Source organism: Podarcis liolepis, assembly GCF_965112155.1.
Source record: "Podarcis liolepis genome assembly, chromosome: 12".
Taxonomy (NCBI): domain Eukaryota; kingdom Metazoa; phylum Chordata; class Lepidosauria; order Squamata; family Lacertidae; genus Podarcis; species Podarcis liolepis.
In genome coordinates, this window is record NC_139563.1 from 9,928,079 (window position 1) to 9,946,915 (window position 18,837).

Genomic DNA, 18,837 nt, shown 5'->3' on the forward strand with positions numbered 1-18,837 from the left:
CTCATTGTTTTCCACAAGAAACTAAGCATTCATGTCACGTCTACAACTTGAATGCTAAATGTACTACTTACAAATATTAGGAATAATCAACCCCCAAAATTGAGTCAAGAACACTAATTTCAGGCCGACAGAATGATTTCAAGCATCAAAAGATGCTTGTGTGTGTGTTTTCCCCTCTGGAAAACTATATGATTTATGACTTTCGTGCAGTAAAAACAGCTTACCTCTGCAGGAGTTAGATTTCAAAGGATGATTTGGCATTTTGCAAGCAGATGGCACTGATACATATAATGTGTCGTTCACACAAAGTTGTACACTAAGTTTTGCAATTCATATGCCTGAAGTATTCCATACCAGTATATAAAACAGATTACAGTGGTACCTCGGGTTAAGAACTTAATTCGTTCTGGAGGTCCATTCTCAGCCTGAAACTGTTCTTAACCTGAGGTACCACTTTACCTAATGGGGCCTCCCGCTGCCGCCGCCGCGCAATTTCTGTTCTCATCCTGAAGCAAAGTTTCTGGGTTAGCAGAGTCTGTAACCTGAAGCGTCTGTAACCCGAGGTACCACTGTATTGTTATCCAGGATTAAGAATTGCAAACTCTACTCCTTTCAGCTTTGAGAACAAGCAATAAAAAATATGCTATGCATCAGAATCTTAATGAGTGCCTCTCAGTTCAACTTTCATGGAAGCAAAGCCACACAGGGGGATGAGAACCAGGGGACAGAAGGGCTCACTAGCACAGTGATATTCTCAAATAGAAAACTGCATCTAGGTTCTATGTTGCATAGGTCAACAAGAAGTATGGCTCATGAGCATTTTTTGCTTGGGGCTCAGACAGGTAAGTGAACAATCCCCAACGAGAATATTATCTGTTACTAGAATCCATCTACCCAAATGTTGCCCAGAGCTGTATGCAAGGATCAAGAAGAACAGACATTTATGCACATTCATCAAGACTGTGTTAATTGAAATGTCTAACCACAGAAAGACAGACATTTGGCTGGGTTTTAACAACCAATTGTTAGCTAAGGCCTCCTACAGCATGGTCTGGAGGCACACGAGGCACACGAGGCAGCTACCTTGCCCAAGCAAAGATAGGGTGGATCTGATTGACACCTGGATGGAAGACCATGTAGGAATCCCATGAACGCTACTTTGAGTTCCATGACTGAAGAAAGGTGGGCTATACATTGGGGCCAGTCCACTAAAGCCTTTTCAGTTATCCAGTAGGCAGTTTAAGTCAACAAATGATATTAATCCTAGTCCACGATTTGCAGTTAACCATTGTTGTTAAGAAGCCACACAGAAAATACCAATATTATAAAGGGCACTTCACCACCCACAAAGACAAAGGGACCCCTGACCATTAGGTCCAGTCGTGACCGACTCTGGGGTTGCGGCGCTCATCTCGCTTTATTGGCCAAGGGAGCCGGCGTACAGCTTCCAGGTCATGGGGCCAGCATGACTAAGCCGCTTCTGGAGAACCAGAGCAGGGCAAGGAAACGCCGGTTACCTTCCCGCCAGAGCGGTACCTATTTATCTACTTGCACTTTGTTTGTTTGTTTTTAAAAAATAATTTTTATTAACAGGCCAATCACATCACATTATCCAAATCACATTAGTTCCAAATTATACAGCCGAATTTTAAATTTTGTTGGGGGTACCCATACATCAAGCTTCGGACGAGTCCAAACATCACTTATATTGCTGCATTAATTAAACAGTTCTATCCAGTTAGTCCTTTATTACTTTCTTCATCTTCTTGTTGTTATCGTATATTCCTCTCTTTGCGATCTCTGATAATTTTCACAAGCAGATTGGAAACAGACATGCTCTGTGTGGGTTTTGTACTCTCCAAAGATCATATCGCTCAGGGACAGCCGCTGTTCCTCGCTTCCATTAAAAAAAAAAATCTTCGATCTGTCCTTTACTTTTCTCAGACTTGCCCAGTATATCAGGAGGCTCTGTCAGGTCAAAATTACATTCCAGCAATCCTTTTCATTCCAATGGTCCTGATTCTCCTCCCCCTGTCCTTCTTTCTCCGGCAAGCCTGTCTTGGCAAGACGCCATTTTTTGACTGCGTCATAGAATTTTCCTCCGTTCTCATTGTTTACCAATCCTTTCTTTAGCTATATTCCATCCCACACAGTTCTTAACTTCCTGCTTGTGATTAGTAAAACGAAACGATCTTGTTTCTTTCTGTGGTGAAGGGTTATTAATATCACATAGTACAAAGAAAAAAGGTTTTTTCCTCCACCCCCCTTCATTCCAAACATACAGTCTCTTAATGGTGATTCATCAGAAGATTTACTTATCCGTCCGTCACTCCCGGTCACAGAGATCCATTAATCAGCAGTCTTATCTCTCGAGCGTTACTTGATGTATGTGCTTCAGCTTCATTCCAATCGTATGTTTCCAATTATAATTCCGAGCTGAAGCTAACCAGCACGCGCTGATTGGAATCGGCGTCAGGAAGAGCTGACCGCATCGAGGGCTCATGCCAAGTGACCGGCACCCCCAGACCTCGGATCTGGGGGTGCATTGTGGACACCGCTGGCAAGGCAGCCCCCCCATCTCCTGGGGGGGTAGGAAGACTGCATACTTCCCATAGCAGCCTCTTAATTACCTCGTATGGGTCAGAGAGATGTTATTGTCGGCCATCTTCCAAGGCGCCACCTGGTAGCCCCCCTATCTACTTGCACTTTGACATGCTTTCGAACTGCTAGGTTGGCAGGAGCAGGGACTGAGCAACGGGAGCTCACCCCGTCGCAGGGATTTGAACCGCCGACCTTCTGATCGGCAAGTCCTAGGCTCTGTGGTTTAACCCACAGCGCCACCTGTGTCCCACAAGTACTGCTGATTCTGAAAGGAAACAGTTTGGGAATATAAGTAGCAGCAAGAATGACCATGCTATGCAACTGCAACTACAACACTGGTTCCACCGTGTGGGTGCAATGATAATCACATGCAATTTGAGAGAGGTTGAAGTCTCAACTCAATTGCCTATTCCCCCTCGAATGACTGGGAGATGCCTTCTTCATGGAAGGTCATGTGTACTGCAGCAGCGAAGGAAAACCTGCTCCCATCAGCCTATTTTCTACTGCACTTTGTTTGCTTCTATTTGTATTTTAAATTGTTGTTAACCACTCTGAGATAACTTATAATGATATGGATTGTTTAATTTCCCTCTCTCTTTGCCACCTAAAAATATGAGAGAAAGGGGGTGGCAGAAAGAGGAAAAAAATGAATGCCACAACCTCTATGAGCTCCACCCTGACCAGCATGCACCCTTTGACAGATTAGTTACTTTTGAAGCAATATGGTATGGCACATGAAAGGCTCCTCACCCCTGCTCTCTAGGTTTACCTGTCTCAAAGCTGAGAAACTTCAAAACAAAAAGGATCATGGGGCATTAGGCAGTTCTTCATAAGCATCTGTTGGCTTTGATCACAACATTTGGAGTAGTTGAAGATATGTGCCCTTTTGGTCTATATGCTACCATTATTTAATTCCTATTTTATTACTACATTTATTTTCCACCTTTCCTCCAAGGAGCTCAAGGTGACGTAGATGCCCCCCCCCCCGCCCCAATTCTATTTTCACAATATCCTTGTGACAGGTTAGCTGAGAGAGGGTGACCCAGACAGCTTTATGGCCAAGCAGGGATTTGAACCTTGTCTTCCAGGTCCTAGTCCAACACTCTAACCACTACACCATATGGGCTCTTATTGAAGGAAATGCAAATGATCTAAATCTTAACCATTTCGCGCAATTTCCAAAATCTAAAATTTGCTGATGGATTTAGCAATTATGTTTTATAGTTACAATTACTACTATAATGGTGTATTCCATAATAGGGATAGAAGCCATTAAGCCCCATTTACTTCAGCGTAAGTGTCTGAGAGTTGTAGCAAATTGCTGCTGCTGAGAATATGCATCAGTAATGTGCAATTTTCTTATTATTGAGACCTTACGTCACCTGCTCATTTAAGGATTATGAGAAAGATATTTTGAATAAATTCCTGTATTATCTAAAGCTTTGATTAGTAATCAGGTCTGCCAGAGTGCTACAAAAAACGGCTACAGTGAGACCAAAGACTCCAAATGCCACACTACTACTTCAATTTCTCTAGCATGTGTACAGTGGTGCCTCGCAAGACGAAAAGAATCCATTCTGTGATTCTCTTCGTCTAGCGGTTTTCTCGTCTTGTGAAGCAAGCCCATTGACGGATTAGCGGATTAGCGCTATTAGCGGCTTATCTGCTGATCGGATCAGCTGATAAGCGGCTTAGCGGCTTAGAAAAAGGGGGGAAGGGGGGGGAAACCAGCAGGAACTCGCAAGACATTGTTGTCTTGCGAAGCAAGCCCATAGGAGATTCGTCTTGCGAAGCACCTCCAAAACGGAAAACTCTTTCGTCTAGCGAGTTTTCCGTCTTGCGAGGCATTCGTCTTGCGGGGCACCACTGTAGATGGTTCTGGAGAGAGGCAAGAATTTATCTCATTTGTGCTGTGGTATAGACAAGGAAGGAAACAGTAGGAATATCTCCTGCAATTTCTCATAGGAATGCAAACTTTGACAACAAAATGCAAGAAGAAAAGAAATTTTAAAGAATTTCACTATGTTGTTTAAAAATATTAATAAAAAATATGTTAAGTACTTCAAAAGCAGAATACAGTCCAAAGTGTGTCCACAGCTGGTTAAAGACAACAAAGCAGCTAAAGATCTGCTAAAGTAGAAGGAGGAGATTGCAGAGAAGCCAAATGATTTGCATCTGTATTCACAGGTGAATATAAAGGGCAGATACCTATGCCTGATTTGACATTCTTAGAGAGTTTAAAGAACTGGGATGAATTGAAGTGACAATTATTAAACTCTAGGCTTGAATTGAAGTGACAATTATTAAACTCTAGGCTTTATCAACAAATAAAAAAGTAAGATATCATTGAGTTCATCTGAGAGCTGAAATGTAAAACTGCTGATCTTTTAACAAAAATATGCAGCCTGTCCCTAAGATGGCTTCAGTGCCTGATCACTGGAGAATGGCTAACATAACTACTTTTAAAGCTGTTTTTATATATGCTGTAGGCCGCCCAGAGTGGCTGGGGCAACCCAGCCAGATGGGCGGAGTAGTAATATTTATTATTATTATTATTATTATTATTATTATTAACCACACTTAGCATGGTATGTACAATTCAGGAGCTGAACTTATAGAGGTAGAAACAATGCAGAAAAGGGCAACCAAAATGCTGCAGCAACTCCATTATAATTAATGAATGTACTACTTATATGCCAAAATGGCTTTGAAGTGGTTTACAACCATCAAATCAATGCATTATTAAAATAGACAGTGCTATTAAAACACCCTTAATTAAAATAAATAATAAAACAGTTTAGAAACATAATTAAAACATTTAAAAAAAGTTAAAACAATAAATTCACAATTAAATTCAGGGAAATGCTTGGCTAAGCAGGTGCGTTTTCAGGTGGTGGAATGTCAACATTGATGGTGCCTCTTGTAGTTCAGCAGCGTGGGCATTCCACAAACACAATTGCTACCAGTGAAAAAGCCCATCTTTATGTTACCACCAGCCAATGATAACCAGGTCATGGCAAAACTAACTGGGCTCCATTAGATGATCTCCTTATGTGCAACTTCTCATGACTCAGGTTTAATGGGAAAGCAGAGCTGACATCAGTATACTGATGACACTGTGATCCAAACCTCCTGGTGACTGTTCCCAATGGCTTCATATGGATGTTAAAAAGCTTTGGGGGCAGAAGTTACAATGCTGGGGCGAGTTTTGGATTTAGAAAAAAAGATAAGAGGTTTATAAATAATTCATTCTTCCGTTCCTGTCATAACACTAGAACCAGGATGGCTCAGGACCACAATACCTCAAGGACCGCCTCTTCCCATATGAACCTACCCGGTCCCTGAGATCATCTTATGAGGGCCTCCTTCATGTGCCTCCTCCTCAAGAGGTCCGGAGGGTAGCAACACGAGAACAGGCCTTCTCTGCAGTGGCTCCCAGTCTATGGAATGCTCTCCTCTGGGAAGTTCGCCTGGCACCTTCATTATATGCCTTTAGGCGCCAGGCAAAAATGTTCCTTTTTAACCAGGCCTTTGGTTGATCTGATTTACATCCTATGCCCATTTTAAATGTGTGGGGTTTGGGGGGGGGGCTATTGGGTTATTGCTTTTGGTTACATTTTATATGTTGCGGTCTTGTGAACCGCCTTGAGAGATCCTGGTATAGGGCGGTGTATAAGTGAATGAATAATAATAACAGAAGCAGAGGTCATCCCATAAAGCTGAATGGTGAGAGATTAAGGATGGGCAAAGGGAAGTACTTCTTGATATAACACATAGTCATACTATGGAATTTGCTGCGGTGCTGCACCATATGTGGTGATGGAAATTAACTTGGACTGCTTTAAAAGGCAAGAGGCAAAGGAACACATCCTTCTATATCAAGGCATTTCAGTGTCTAAAAAACTCACTGTCATATAGGCAACTGGATTCCATATTGTGATGTCACTGTGTTGTTGGAAGGATGATGGATAACTGAGCCAGTCATGGCCACCTGTTATCAGCTATTGTGCTGCATGGCAGTAAGGATTTGAACCCAGTTCTCCCTGATCCTAGCCTAGCCCATTACCATTACACCACACCACACAGGTCTGCTACATAAACTTTTCAATAAACTGAGCCATAATGAGGAAATAATTGATAGATATGAACAGAGATAAGTTGAGGGTGCCTGTGGAGAACCCCCCCCCCAAAAAAAACCCTCAAATTGTTAGTTTAGATATGGGATACATTATCGTCACAGAAACATTGTTAAAATACCTTTTAACCCCCTTGTGGGGCTTAAAAATCTATTCACACTAAAATTTTATTTTGCCTCTATTCCAAACTCCTAGAATAAAAAGCAACTCAGAAGAGTGGAAAGATAAACCATGGAAACTGATCATTGCCAGCAATTTTTATGTACATAACCACATTCTTGAGCCTCTTTGTGAAGAACATTCAGAATTCAACAAGCAGAGTTCCCCTTACATGACAAGTCTAGCCAGAGTGGATCAACAAGGCCCACAGCCTACATTAGCCAGTCTGTTTCCATCAGCTACAGAGGTGTCTGGAACCTAGACTATTATCCCCAACACATATACTTAGAAAGCTGCCTAGTAATAATCACATTATTTGTCCATTTAACTTGGTATTGTCCAAACTGATTGGATTTCAGACAGGAGTCTTCCCCAGTCCCACCTGGATATGGTGAGAACTGAACACAGAATCTCTTGCATGCACACCAGATGCTCTACCACTACTGAGTGACAGTCTTTTACCCAAGCTACAACTGAAGCTACATTTCCCCTCTGTGCAGATTTTAATTGTAAGTCATCTCTGAGGAACCAATCTTGGCCAAAAAGTACAGTGAGCACAGACACACACATAAACACTACCCAAAAGGAGATACAGTGGTACCTTGCAAGGCGAATGCCTCGCAAGACAAAAAACTCGCAAGACGAAAGAGTTTTTCGTTTTTTGAGTTGCTTCGCAAGACGAATTTCCCTATGGGCTTGCTTCGCAAGACGAAAACGTCTTGCAAGTTTGTTTCCTTTTTCTTAAAACCGTTAATGCATTCCTATGGGAAACCATTTCAATGCATTCCTATGGGAAACCGTGCTTCGCAAGACCAAAAATTCGCAAGACGAAAAAACTCGCAGAACGAATTAATTTCGTCTTGCGAGGCACCACTGTAGTAGACATTAGTGGTAGAATTCCAAACTGTAGCCTCAAACTGCCAGCAGTAAAGATCACACTTTTTCAATGCTCTCACAATTAAAGCACTACCTTCATGTAATGTTTAACTAACATTTAACTTTCACCTCTACTCCAAGGAGCCCTGGGACATGTACATGGTTCTACTCAGCCCCACTTTATGTCACAACAACCCTGTGAGGCAGGTTCGACAGAGACACAGTGACTGACCCAAAGCCACCCAGTGACTTCTATGTCCAAGTAAGGATCTGACCTTGGATCGTCCCAGCACTAGCTACTACACCCACACGGGCCCTAAACCTATTCGCTACGGTGAGTGGAGAAGATGTTTGGACTTTGACGTTTTTAACACCGGGTCCGCAGCTGGCGGAAACCGCGCGCTGAAATACTAACACCCACAGGCAGAGCCCTGGAGCGGTAAAGGCCAAAAGCATCACAATCTCGTGATTTCCGACGCGCGGGACAAGACGATGACCACTTCGCAAAGGGAGTCCCTAAGCTATTTATTCCGTTCTCTCCCGCCGTTAAAGCGTCAGCAGCTGAGGACGGGGAGGAAAAAGCCAGGGTCTTGCGGCAATTTCTCTACCTCCCAGAATATCTTTCCCAAGCTGAGGCCGCTCCGCCCTTCATCCCTCCCCCACCCGGCTTCTTCCCGCGCTTCCTCCAACCCGTCCCCTTCCTCATCCCGGCCCCCGCCTTTATCGCCGTTTCTCCCGGCCTTTCTCCCTCCAGCGAGGCCGCGGGGCCCCCGCGCTCTCCTCCTCCGCCCTTCGGCCAAGCCTCCCCCTCCAACCGGCACCGCTTCACTCCCTTCACCTGCACTTTCCGCCGCCCCGCCGTGTTCTGTCGGTGATGAGCCGCCATCTTGCATGTTGACACTCTGTCGTCACGTCCGTGCAGGGGGTGGACAGGGAAAGGAGAGGCTGGAGGCGCTCCGGAAGTCCCGCCTCAGGAGGCTCCTGCTCCTGCTGCTGCTACTACTGCTGCAGCCGCACCCCTTTCAAATCTCGGGCAGCGGGGCGAGTCACAGGAGTGGAAGGGACGAAGGACGTTAGTGGAAGGGGCGTGGCTTGCGCGGTTGCCATGGCGGCCGTTATTGTGAGGGATGTCGGCGAACCGGGCGAGGAAGGAGGGGTACTTGGTCTCGCGAGATTTGCGGGGGCTGGTCTAATCAGTAGGGAGAGAAGGTGACAGTTGGAGTCGTTGCTCGCGCTGCTCCTTCTCTGCCCCACCCCCACCGAGATGATAAAAGGGCGCGAGGTTCGGCTGTGTGGTACCTCAGTCAGAGCTCGGCTTTCACGGGCTTTGTCATGTTTGCCCGTATCACATTCCTTTCCACGTTGCCCACACGTTATGGTTATTCACCTGTACGTTGCTGGGTGCATTGATTCACCTCAGAACCAGCAGGGCGCTGCACGCTTATGTATTTATTTTGGTGTATTAATCGCACACCCCCATGCCTCAGGGTGGGCAATACAAGTGCCCCTAACAATAAAGTTAAATTGAACTTATCGAAGTTCCCTCACCTTTTCATTAGTTGAGTACCCAAAGGTCAGCACAAAGACATCATAAAATAACCCCCAAAGATTATTGCCCTTTGCTGACTGTATTAGCAATATAAAAAAATTCCTTCCAGTAGCACCTTAAAGACCACCTTTTTTTTTTTTTTTTTGACTATGGCAGACCAACACGGCTACCTATCTACTACTGTATTATCAATATTGCAGCAATTATTAAGTCACTTTTTAGAGTGAAAAGGCTGTGTACACATTACTGATTAGAAACACAGCTAGCGCGTCCTTTTCCTCAGATTAGATTGAAGCTGGTTTGGAGAAGAATGCACTGAAACAGTAGTTCAAAGAAACCACAGAATAGATACAGAATATGGCTAATTGTACACTGCTTCGCAAACCGGCCATGAAAGTGTTCTGGATCCATTTTGCCGACAGTTTAAAATTGGGGCGTGGGGGTAGAAGAACCATGACAATGCAAAATATATAAAATGATCATCCAGCAGCACTTTAAGAAGGACCAAGTCGTTCCCACCACACTAAATGATGACAACACTATAAGAGGCAACATTAATTAACCAAAAGCCAAAGCAAAAATAGCACTTTAAGAAGGACCAAGTTGTTCCCACCACACTAAATGATGAGCAACACCATAAGAGGCAACGTTAATTAACCAAAGGCCAAAGCCTGGCGTCCAAAAACTGACAAATATGGAGCCAGGCATGTCTTCCTGGAAAGAGCATTCAACAAGTGGGGCAGCCACAGAAAATGCCACCTTCCATACATCCCTCAGGTGGGGCATGCAGAGAAGGGCCTCAGATGAAAACTGCAGGGTCAGGGTTTGTTCATGGGCTGGGAGAGGCAGTCCTTGAAATATTGCGGTCCTGTGTGTGGTGCATCAAGAAGCAGTATGGTGTATCAAGAGGGAGGCAGTCTTGTGGCATCTTAAAGACTAAGGGGTTGCCAACATAATGCCCACAAGGTCCCCTTCCTTCAACAAAGTGCAGCTTATCAGAATAAAAAAGTTCCTTCCAGTAGCACCTTAAAGACCAACTGTTGGTCTTTAAGGTGCTACTGGAAGGAACTTTTTTATTTTGACTATGACAGACCAACATGGCTACCTATCTGTAACCAGCTTATCAGAAGCACTGCGTTGTAGCCAAGACAATTGGTTGCAAGTGTGTGCTTGGTTGTCGGATACCCACAATGGTTTCTCCAATCTGCAAGTGGGCTCCAGAAGATTGCCCACCCTCAGTTACTTGTGGTATAAGCTTTCACGAACCTTCCACCAGATGCAAAGTTGAGGTATTATAAAAGTTAAGGTATTATAATAGGGTGGCTGGGTGGGATTGCAATGAAATATGCAAAGTACAGAGTGATCATTACATTAGTATCAGTGGCCATTCACAAAACAGTTGTTACTGACAACACAGACATACTGGTATTGGTAAGCTAATTGACACATTCAAAGAATTCAAAGAAAAATATCTTTATGCTGATTCAAGTAATCGGAGGTAGAATTGGATCACTTGGTGAACTGTGATAAGCAGTTTCACACTGCATGCACTTTCTGAGGTTTCTTTGGGGAATGGTCACTCACTCCTAAGCGTCCAGGGAGAATGAAATGCAATTTCTGATTTTATTTGTGTAAAGGACTCGACTGTTTTTGCCATGCAGAATGCGGAAAGGCATTACTAGGTGATTATGGCTTATTTCACAATGGAAGAGGAGCAGCAGGATAAATCCCTGATTTGGATGACATCATTAGGTCTCTACAGCCACAGCAGGCACTGCAACCTTCTAACAGTTTGACTTCATCCCCAAAGGCGTACTCCTCCATTGTCTCCCAAGACAGATGGATGTCAACAATTAGACCCTGTAACAGTGTTGCCAAGAGATAGGCCGGACACAGCTTAGTAGAAGGAGGTTTTGCATACAATGAATTGCTAATAGCCTCTTGCACCCTACCTCACCCCATTTAATCCTGCATAGAGACCACAAAAAGGGCTTATCTACTGATTTTAAGGCATCTGCTGATCTTACGGCATGGGCAAGAAGGCATAGTTGCACCTTGCTCACTAGAAAGAGAGTTACCCAAGCAAATTACACTTCTGCTGTGGCACAAAAATAGGTTAATCATTAACACCATTTTTTGGTAATCATTGTTTATAATACCCCATAGTTAGTTTTTTTGAATAGTCATATTTGCATTTCTGTAGCATGGCTGTGATTAATTTGATGTTTAGAACATAAGCCATGGTCTGAATGGGCACAAAGAGATGGCAAGGATTGTGCAAGTGTTGTGCAAATTTCCCCATTTATTAAGTGCATGCTTGTCCATTTAAAAGACCAAAGAATACTTTAATGCTTATTTGTCTTAAAATACAGCCCTAATGTGTACTTGTCTTAAAAGCTGTTCACATCCTGTTATTCTCTAAACAGGCATTTAAAATATACACCATCTTGCATCTTTGTATGGTACAGTGGAAGGAAACAGGAACCACTTTTTATGCTGAAACATAAGTATGTTTTTATGAAACATACTTTATCAACTAAAGTGTAGATAAGAGTCAGAGTATATCATCAGCTTATCCGGGAAATCTTTATTACTAACTTCTGTGGCCGTAAATGCCAGCAAACATTTGTGAGCATTGTGGGGGGAAACAACAGCTGTGTGTGAAAAGCTGTGTTCTCTATTCCCGACATGTTTAGAAACAAACTCTCAAGGAATGTGGTATTTACCATTTCTGTGTGTATAGTTTTTTTATTAATATGTTGAAGTCAAATTAGTAGACAAGATTATGACTAAAATAATAACATGCAACAGTGTAAACTTTTAAATCACCATCATATATGTGTGTGTGTGTGTGTGTGTGTTCTCTTTTCCCCATCTAGGTTCTATGCCAGCCTTCCTCAACCTCGGCCCTCCAGATGTTTTGGCCTACAACTCCCATGATCCCTAGCTAGCAGGCCCAGTGGTCAGGGATGATGGGAATTGTAGTCTCAAAACATCTGGAGGGCCGAGGTTGAGGAAGCCGGTTCTAGGCCATGGAAAACCAAGCAGACAATTTAGTTGGGTCTTTTGCCTGCTTGTGGGAGAAAAGGACAAATCAAAGGGATTGTTCTAAGAGAGTCTTTCAAGTACACAAAACCCTACCCACTTTCTGTTGTTTTTTCTTTTATATTTACCCCATGGTACTTACTTCTGAGTAGCTAATATTTCACTGCATTAGCAACAAATAGCAAAGTACAGTGGTACCTCAGGTTAAGTACTTAATTCGTTCCGGAGGTCCGTACTTAACCTGAAACTGTTCTTAACCTGAAGCACCACTTTAGCTGATGGGGCCTCCTGCTGCTGCCGCACCGCCAGAGTATGATTTCTGTTCTCATCCTGAAGCAAAGTTCTTAACTCGAGGTCTATTTCTGGGTTAGCGGAGTCTGTAACCTGAAGCGTATGTAACCTAAAGCACATGTAACCTGAGGTACCACTGTATCAGGGAATGATAGTCTGCTAAGAACAAAAATAAAATAACAAAGTATAAACAGAACCTAGCCTGTAATTTTATTTTGGTTTTCAAAGACATTATGTTGGGCTACCGTGTTTGCTGAATGACCAGAAAAAGTGTTCTAGCTTGCCCCTTTCCCTAGCAGGGGTTTATACACAAAATCAGCAGGTCCATATTTTCATGTTATGGAGCTAATAACAACTGAATAGCACAGCAACTGAGTCCTATTCAAGGGCTGGAGACTATTCAATAAGACATGAGTTGGGTGATTCAATATCCATATAACAAATGATGTGTTTATTTTTTGGTAATTTTCTTAACAATTATATATATTGCAACCTTGCATTCTAATCAGTGGTCTCAGTGGAATTTACATTTTGGTATGTGTGTATAGGATTGTGCAATTAGTCTATATAGTGCTGTTAACTGACAGTTGAATTGCAGTGTACCAAGCCCAATGTAAGAAAGGCTCTATAGACACTTATGGGTATCTCCTGCCATGCATTCAGAACCGCACTTACAAATGAAGAAAGGTTCTGCTCAGCTCTTTAAATCTCATCCTGCTACCTTCCTTCTATAGCATACAGATTAATCCCTATGTACATCAAAGAGATCTTTTAAAGCAAGAAAAGAAATATTCTATTAATATCAAAGTAGTTGGAATGCCACTGAAAATTAATGTTACGTAATAGAAAATATTGGCTCACTAAGTACATATTTAAGAGACTGCAAGACAGATTGTTACCTAATTGCTCTTTTCCCTTGGTTCTGGTGAGCAAAACCTTTTTGTGTCATTAGCTTCACAGTGTTTCAACAGATGAAATAACTTGTGCCTTTTAGAAGTTGATAATGTAGAATTACTACCATCTCCATTTACTTCCTCATATTATTTTGTTTCCTGTATAATCTCTTGGGATCCAATTTATTTATCTCAAGCCAGAAAGCATGCTCCTCCTCCTTGACATTCCCATTCCATCACAAGTCTGTACAAATTACAGTTTCAGCTTAAGAGAAAGCAAGGAAGAAATTTCTAAAGAATAATGTGGAATCTGACAAAGTAAGGTGAACTGTTTGCTATTTTGGAAAAAGATCAACTTGGGGGAAAGTCTGCTGTATTCGAATGAAATTTATGCTGTTGCACAGAAAAATGTAAGTAATCTTGTTGGCAACTAGAATGAACTGGAAAATGTGAGAAAATTACAGGAAACTGTTGAAAATGTCTTCTTTTTTATTTCATAAAAGTATGGTTATTTGTATCTGATAGGAATGCTGCTATTATTATTTTTTTTAAAGTTCTTGCTTATGAAGAATTATGTAGAATTCTGAGAAGGCAGTGTGAAGTTACTGATTCAATGTATGCCTTACAGGCATGGCACATAAATTTTGTGGTCAGGAATAAAACACCTGGGAAACATTCAATTGACCGTTCTGGTTGCTTTGTTTGTGAAGCGTTTAGAGTTGTACTAAATTGTACAGATTTACTAGATTCTTACAGTAAGAAAGAGATGTGTTATTACTGTCCACCTGCTCTTGAGCACATATCCTTTTCCACCCCACCCCTATAGCTGGCAAAACACCCTGGCTTTCTTATGTTCAGCTGTAAACTCTAGGAGTAAAGCTGAATCAATTGTATTGGTGGAGTACCAATGCATCTCTCTGCAAGCTATCTTTTTCAAATTCATTGCAAAAACATTTATTCTTGGTTTTTACTCGAAAGTCTTTTATGTTTTGGGACTCAGCTTTTTGTTTAGAAGCCTCTCTAAGAATCGGTGGCTGAAGCACACCCGTTCTGTTGTGTTTTTTAATGCATTTACTCTGAAGTATATTATTCTGTCCCCTATTTCTGAGTTGCCCCTTGATATGCATCTGAGGGGCAAAAGATAACAAGGAAGAAATCAAACCAGTTGGCTTGTAAGTGAAGATACCAGCATGCCATTTCAAACAGAAAGGTGGCATGTCAACTCACAAATGTGTTTTACATTTTCATGGGTGCCATGCTCCAACTTGATATTTTGAGTATTCATTATCAGTCTTGGTTTTCTGAAGTATCATTTAATTGTTTCACCTGAAAAAAATGTTTTTAGTTTACAGTAGGGTGGTTCAACACATGACCCAGGGGCCACATGCAGCCCTTGAGGCTGTTTTTGGTGGCCCTCAGCAACCTTCAGGACTTCTTAAAATGGTTTGATTAGATGCCCCTTTTTGTTGCTGTGAGGTGCGCATGAAAACAAACAGCAAAGGCATTTGTAATGTCTCCCTCAACCCAGTGCCAGAGGAAGGGGGCGGGGGGACGGTCCGCCCCAGGTGCCAGCCAGGAGGTGACATTGCCACGGGCGGGCGCCTCCCCCTTGGGACACTCACACAGATGGGCACTGCCTTATTTGGACAATGCTCGCACGGACGGGCGCCTCCCCCTTGGGATGCTTGCTCAGGCGGGCGCTGCCCCATTAGGACAATGCTCGCATGGGCGGATGCCTCCAATAGGATGCTCAGGCAGGCAGGCACCTCCCCCTTGGGATGCTCACAGGTGCAACGCCCCCGCGTGCGACGTGCCACGCCCCCGCTTGTGACTTGCCACACCCCACGTGCGACGTGCCATGCTCCTGCCGCCCCGCGTACCAATGCCCTTTCCTCCGCAACTACCTCAACCTCTGGGAGGCAAAACGTGCTATCCCTCCCCGCCTCTAACTTTGCCTGGGGCTGCTCTGTGTATATATAAAAGGTAAAGGGATCCCTGACCATTAGGTCCAGTCGTGGCCGACTCTGGGGTTGCAGCGTTCATCTCGCTTTATTGGCCGATGGAGCCGGCGTACAGCTTCCAGGTCATGTGGCCAGCATGACCATGGTTCTGGCGAACCAGAGCAGCACACAGAAACACCAGAGCAGTACCTATTTATCTACTTGCACTAGACGTGCTTTCGAACTGCTAGGTTGGCAGGAGCAGGGACCGAGCGACGGGGATTTCAAATCCATGGGGATTTGAACTGCCAACCTTCTGATCGGCAAGTCCTAGGCTCTGTGGTTTAACCCACAGCACCACCCACGTCCCTTTGTGTATATATAGGCAGCAACAAAATAATCATATCAATAATAATGTATTAATGCAAGAGAGGTATTGCCCCCCACTGGTATTGGACAACTGGATACCTCCACGTATATATTTAAGGCTACAGCCCTGTACAGTATGAATTTACCTGGGAGTAAGTCTCAGTGAACTTAACATTTTCTTATGAGTAGGCACACATAAGGCTTGCACATTCTGACCTGAGCAGGGCTTAATCCCAGGTCAGCAGGCATGGAATTGTGATCCTGTTTTACAGATTGCAGCCTAGCAACCTGATTTAGTGCATACATACTAGGGAGTAGGTTTAGGAGTGCTTACCTTTAAATATATTTATTCCTTATACATTATTATTTATTAACTATATTGTGAAAACTTTAATTAACAATATGGAAATTTAATTCAGTATGCGGCCTGCTAGGTTCTGTGTCAAAGTACTTTTGTGGCTCACGTGGTCAGAAAGGTTGGACCACCCTAGTTTACAGTAAGGTTTCTCACCAGATAATGTGTGCCGCTAATTCCAGCGTCAAATTATGTATATGACTGGCAACCACGTATTCTTTGTTACTTATCTGCCTTGTTCACATGTAAAATGGTGGTGAGGCCTGATTTTATCCCATAATGGTAGGTGCAACATTTTTTCTATGGAAATTTTCTACTACTATATTTATTCACAAAAAAGTGTTTTTAACTCTGCTGGGGGTTCTCTCCCTCTGGAGAGTGTGCAAAGCCCTGCATTTTGAATCTAAGCACCCAGCTGATACTTTTGTTAATTACCCACACGTGTGTCAGGTCTATTTTTCACCTTCACATACAAGCCTGTTTCAAAAATCTGTACAGTACAGTATTGTAAGAAGTTTGGGGTTTCCTAGAAATTCATGAAGGGTTCCTCAATAATACTAATGGCAAGATAACCTACAAGATAGCTTTGCCCACTGCTGTTGGTTTTCTGTATAATGTACAGTTTCATTCTCCATTCACAAAAAATGTTTTGAGTCACTTTAAGCTGGGAGTTGCTCTAGCTAAGTCATACTCAGAGTAGGCACTTTTACATTAATGGACTTGTTACTAAAGTTCTGAACTGGCCTAATTCAGACAGCTTTAGTTATTATATAACTATGCATGCGAAATGGGAACAGATTGGAAAAAGTGGTATATACATTTTAGAAATAAATAATTTGCATCACTCTAATGTATTGTGGGGGCCATTAAATATTGTTTATCATGTGTGCAGTTTTGCTGATACCATGGTATCAACTGACCCTCCCAAATCTTCTGTTATTATGGGACTTTTACTATCTGTGTTATTCCCTTTGTAATCAGAATATTTGTTTGTTCCCAGCGCAAGAAGATGCCAAATTTTTCTTTTTCAACGGCTAGTAATTTCCTTCGGTTTACTCCTGAGACCTTGGATCAAATTAAAAAGAGAATTGCTGAGAAGAAAGCAAAGCGTGCCAAGGCCACAGAGGAGGGCAGTAGTCAAGAGCAAGAAGAAAATATTCAACCACAGCTTGATCTAAAAGTTTTTAAAAAGCTCCCTATTCTATATGGAAAACCCCCTCCTTGGCTCATTGGAGAACCACTGGAAGATGTTGACCCCTATTACAAGGATCGTGAGGTGATACAGTTTCTTTAAAGTAAATTGTAAGAATTTTTGTTACATAAAATGTTTTTGTAAACCAAAAACAAAAATGCTACAGTTTCTTCTTGTGTAGCAATCAAAGTAGAAATTACAAATGAATTTCAGAACAGGTCTGAAAACATTAATTAATTTAATAAATATGATCAAATCTTTAAGCATAGTATCTGGGATTTAATTAAAAAGTCTGTTCTTTGTTAACATTGCTATAAATGTTCATGCACATCTTGGACAGAATACCCATTTAAATGGTACCACGTGCACATTAAAGCAGATCTGTGGACAGGAGCCTAAATGTTCAGTGTTAATTTTTCAGATAACAAGCTGTAGCAATGTGTACACTTATGAACATTTAACTTTTAATTTTTATGGCACTTACATGCACTTCATTATGTTCAACATTACAACCAGTAGACCCAGGCAAAATGTATTTTTCAGTGAACATGCTATGAATAAGCATACACAGTCAGAATTTGTTGTGCATTTGAGATAAACGTCATACGAAATAATCTCTGCTGAAGTACTACATTTGTATTAATTCATTAAATTAAGATTTTAATGGAGGCCGTAAAATCAGTGTCTTTGTCACTGTGATAATGCAGCATATTCGTCTTATGCTGGATGAGAATGTATCACCTTATTTCATTTGTAGCCCTGCCTGCTGTTTTTGTTTGCTATCAGCAATCAGAAGTATATGCAGTCCACTGGCCTCTTAATAAAAATAGAGGTAGAATCATTCCGTAACTTAAGCAAATGAATAAAACAGCAGAGCAACATCAACTTCCAAACTCCCATTATTTATTTTGCAAATGAATTCCATGGCACGACTCTGATCTGAATCAGGGGCTGGTGATTTATTTCATTGCAAAAAGCAGCAAACTGAGATCAAAGCACTGATCTGTGCCATCCTTGTGTGTTTGGCCTTCAGTGAATGGCTACCACTACCCCACTACCCAGTCTTTTATGCAGCTGCTTGTCATAACGATGGGTCTCCTGAGTGATGCATAAATAGAATGAGTTGTACTTCTGTGTTTGTTTACTTTCATCTGCAGTCCATATTGTTCTCCCCAGTCAATCTTTATGAAGTTGCAGTGTGTTTATATTTGTAGACAGTAGGTCTATCATGAGCATGTTATATTTAAAAAGCATTTCCATCTATTTTACAGACTTTTATGGTGCTATCAGCCAGGAACAGAATCTTTCGGTTTTCTGCCACCAAAGCCTTGTTTTTTTTCAGTCCTTTCCATCCACTGAGACGACTAGCTGTGAAAATTTTGATACACACATATCCTTCCAATGGGTTTCCTTCATTCTTAATCTCTTATA

General features: G+C 42.2%; 2 protein-coding genes across 4 annotated transcripts in view; one reads left to right on the plus strand and one right to left on the minus strand.

Annotated features, from left to right (window-relative positions):
* The window catches only part of WDR48 (WD repeat domain 48), a 34,064-nt gene extending 25,019 nt beyond the window's left edge, over positions 1-9,045 (minus strand). Inside the window, exon 1 of one of the 2 annotated variants that reach the window (XM_083466890.1) lies at positions 8,611-9,045. In XM_083466890.1, the coding sequence (XP_083323016.1) occupies positions 8,611-8,658 (48 nt within the window). In that variant the 5' untranslated portion in view covers positions 8,659-9,045. The remainder of the gene's footprint in view (positions 1-8,610) is intronic. The other variant, XM_083466891.1, reaches the window with a different exon arrangement.
* A 50-nt stretch (positions 9,046-9,095) lies between these two features.
* LOC310689213 (sodium channel protein type 5 subunit alpha-like) overlaps positions 9,096-18,837 on the plus strand; it is a 59,639-nt gene continuing 49,897 nt past the window's right edge. The window contains exons 1-3 of one of the 2 annotated variants that reach the window (XM_083466585.1): positions 9,096-9,161; positions 17,215-17,490; positions 18,678-18,794. In XM_083466585.1, coding sequence (XP_083322711.1) covers positions 9,105-9,161; positions 17,215-17,490; positions 18,678-18,794 — 450 coding nt within the window. In that variant the 5' untranslated portion in view covers positions 9,096-9,104. Of the gene's footprint in view, positions 9,162-9,996; positions 10,099-17,214; positions 17,491-18,677; positions 18,795-18,837 lie in introns of those variants that run through there. The other variant, XM_083466586.1, reaches the window with a different exon arrangement.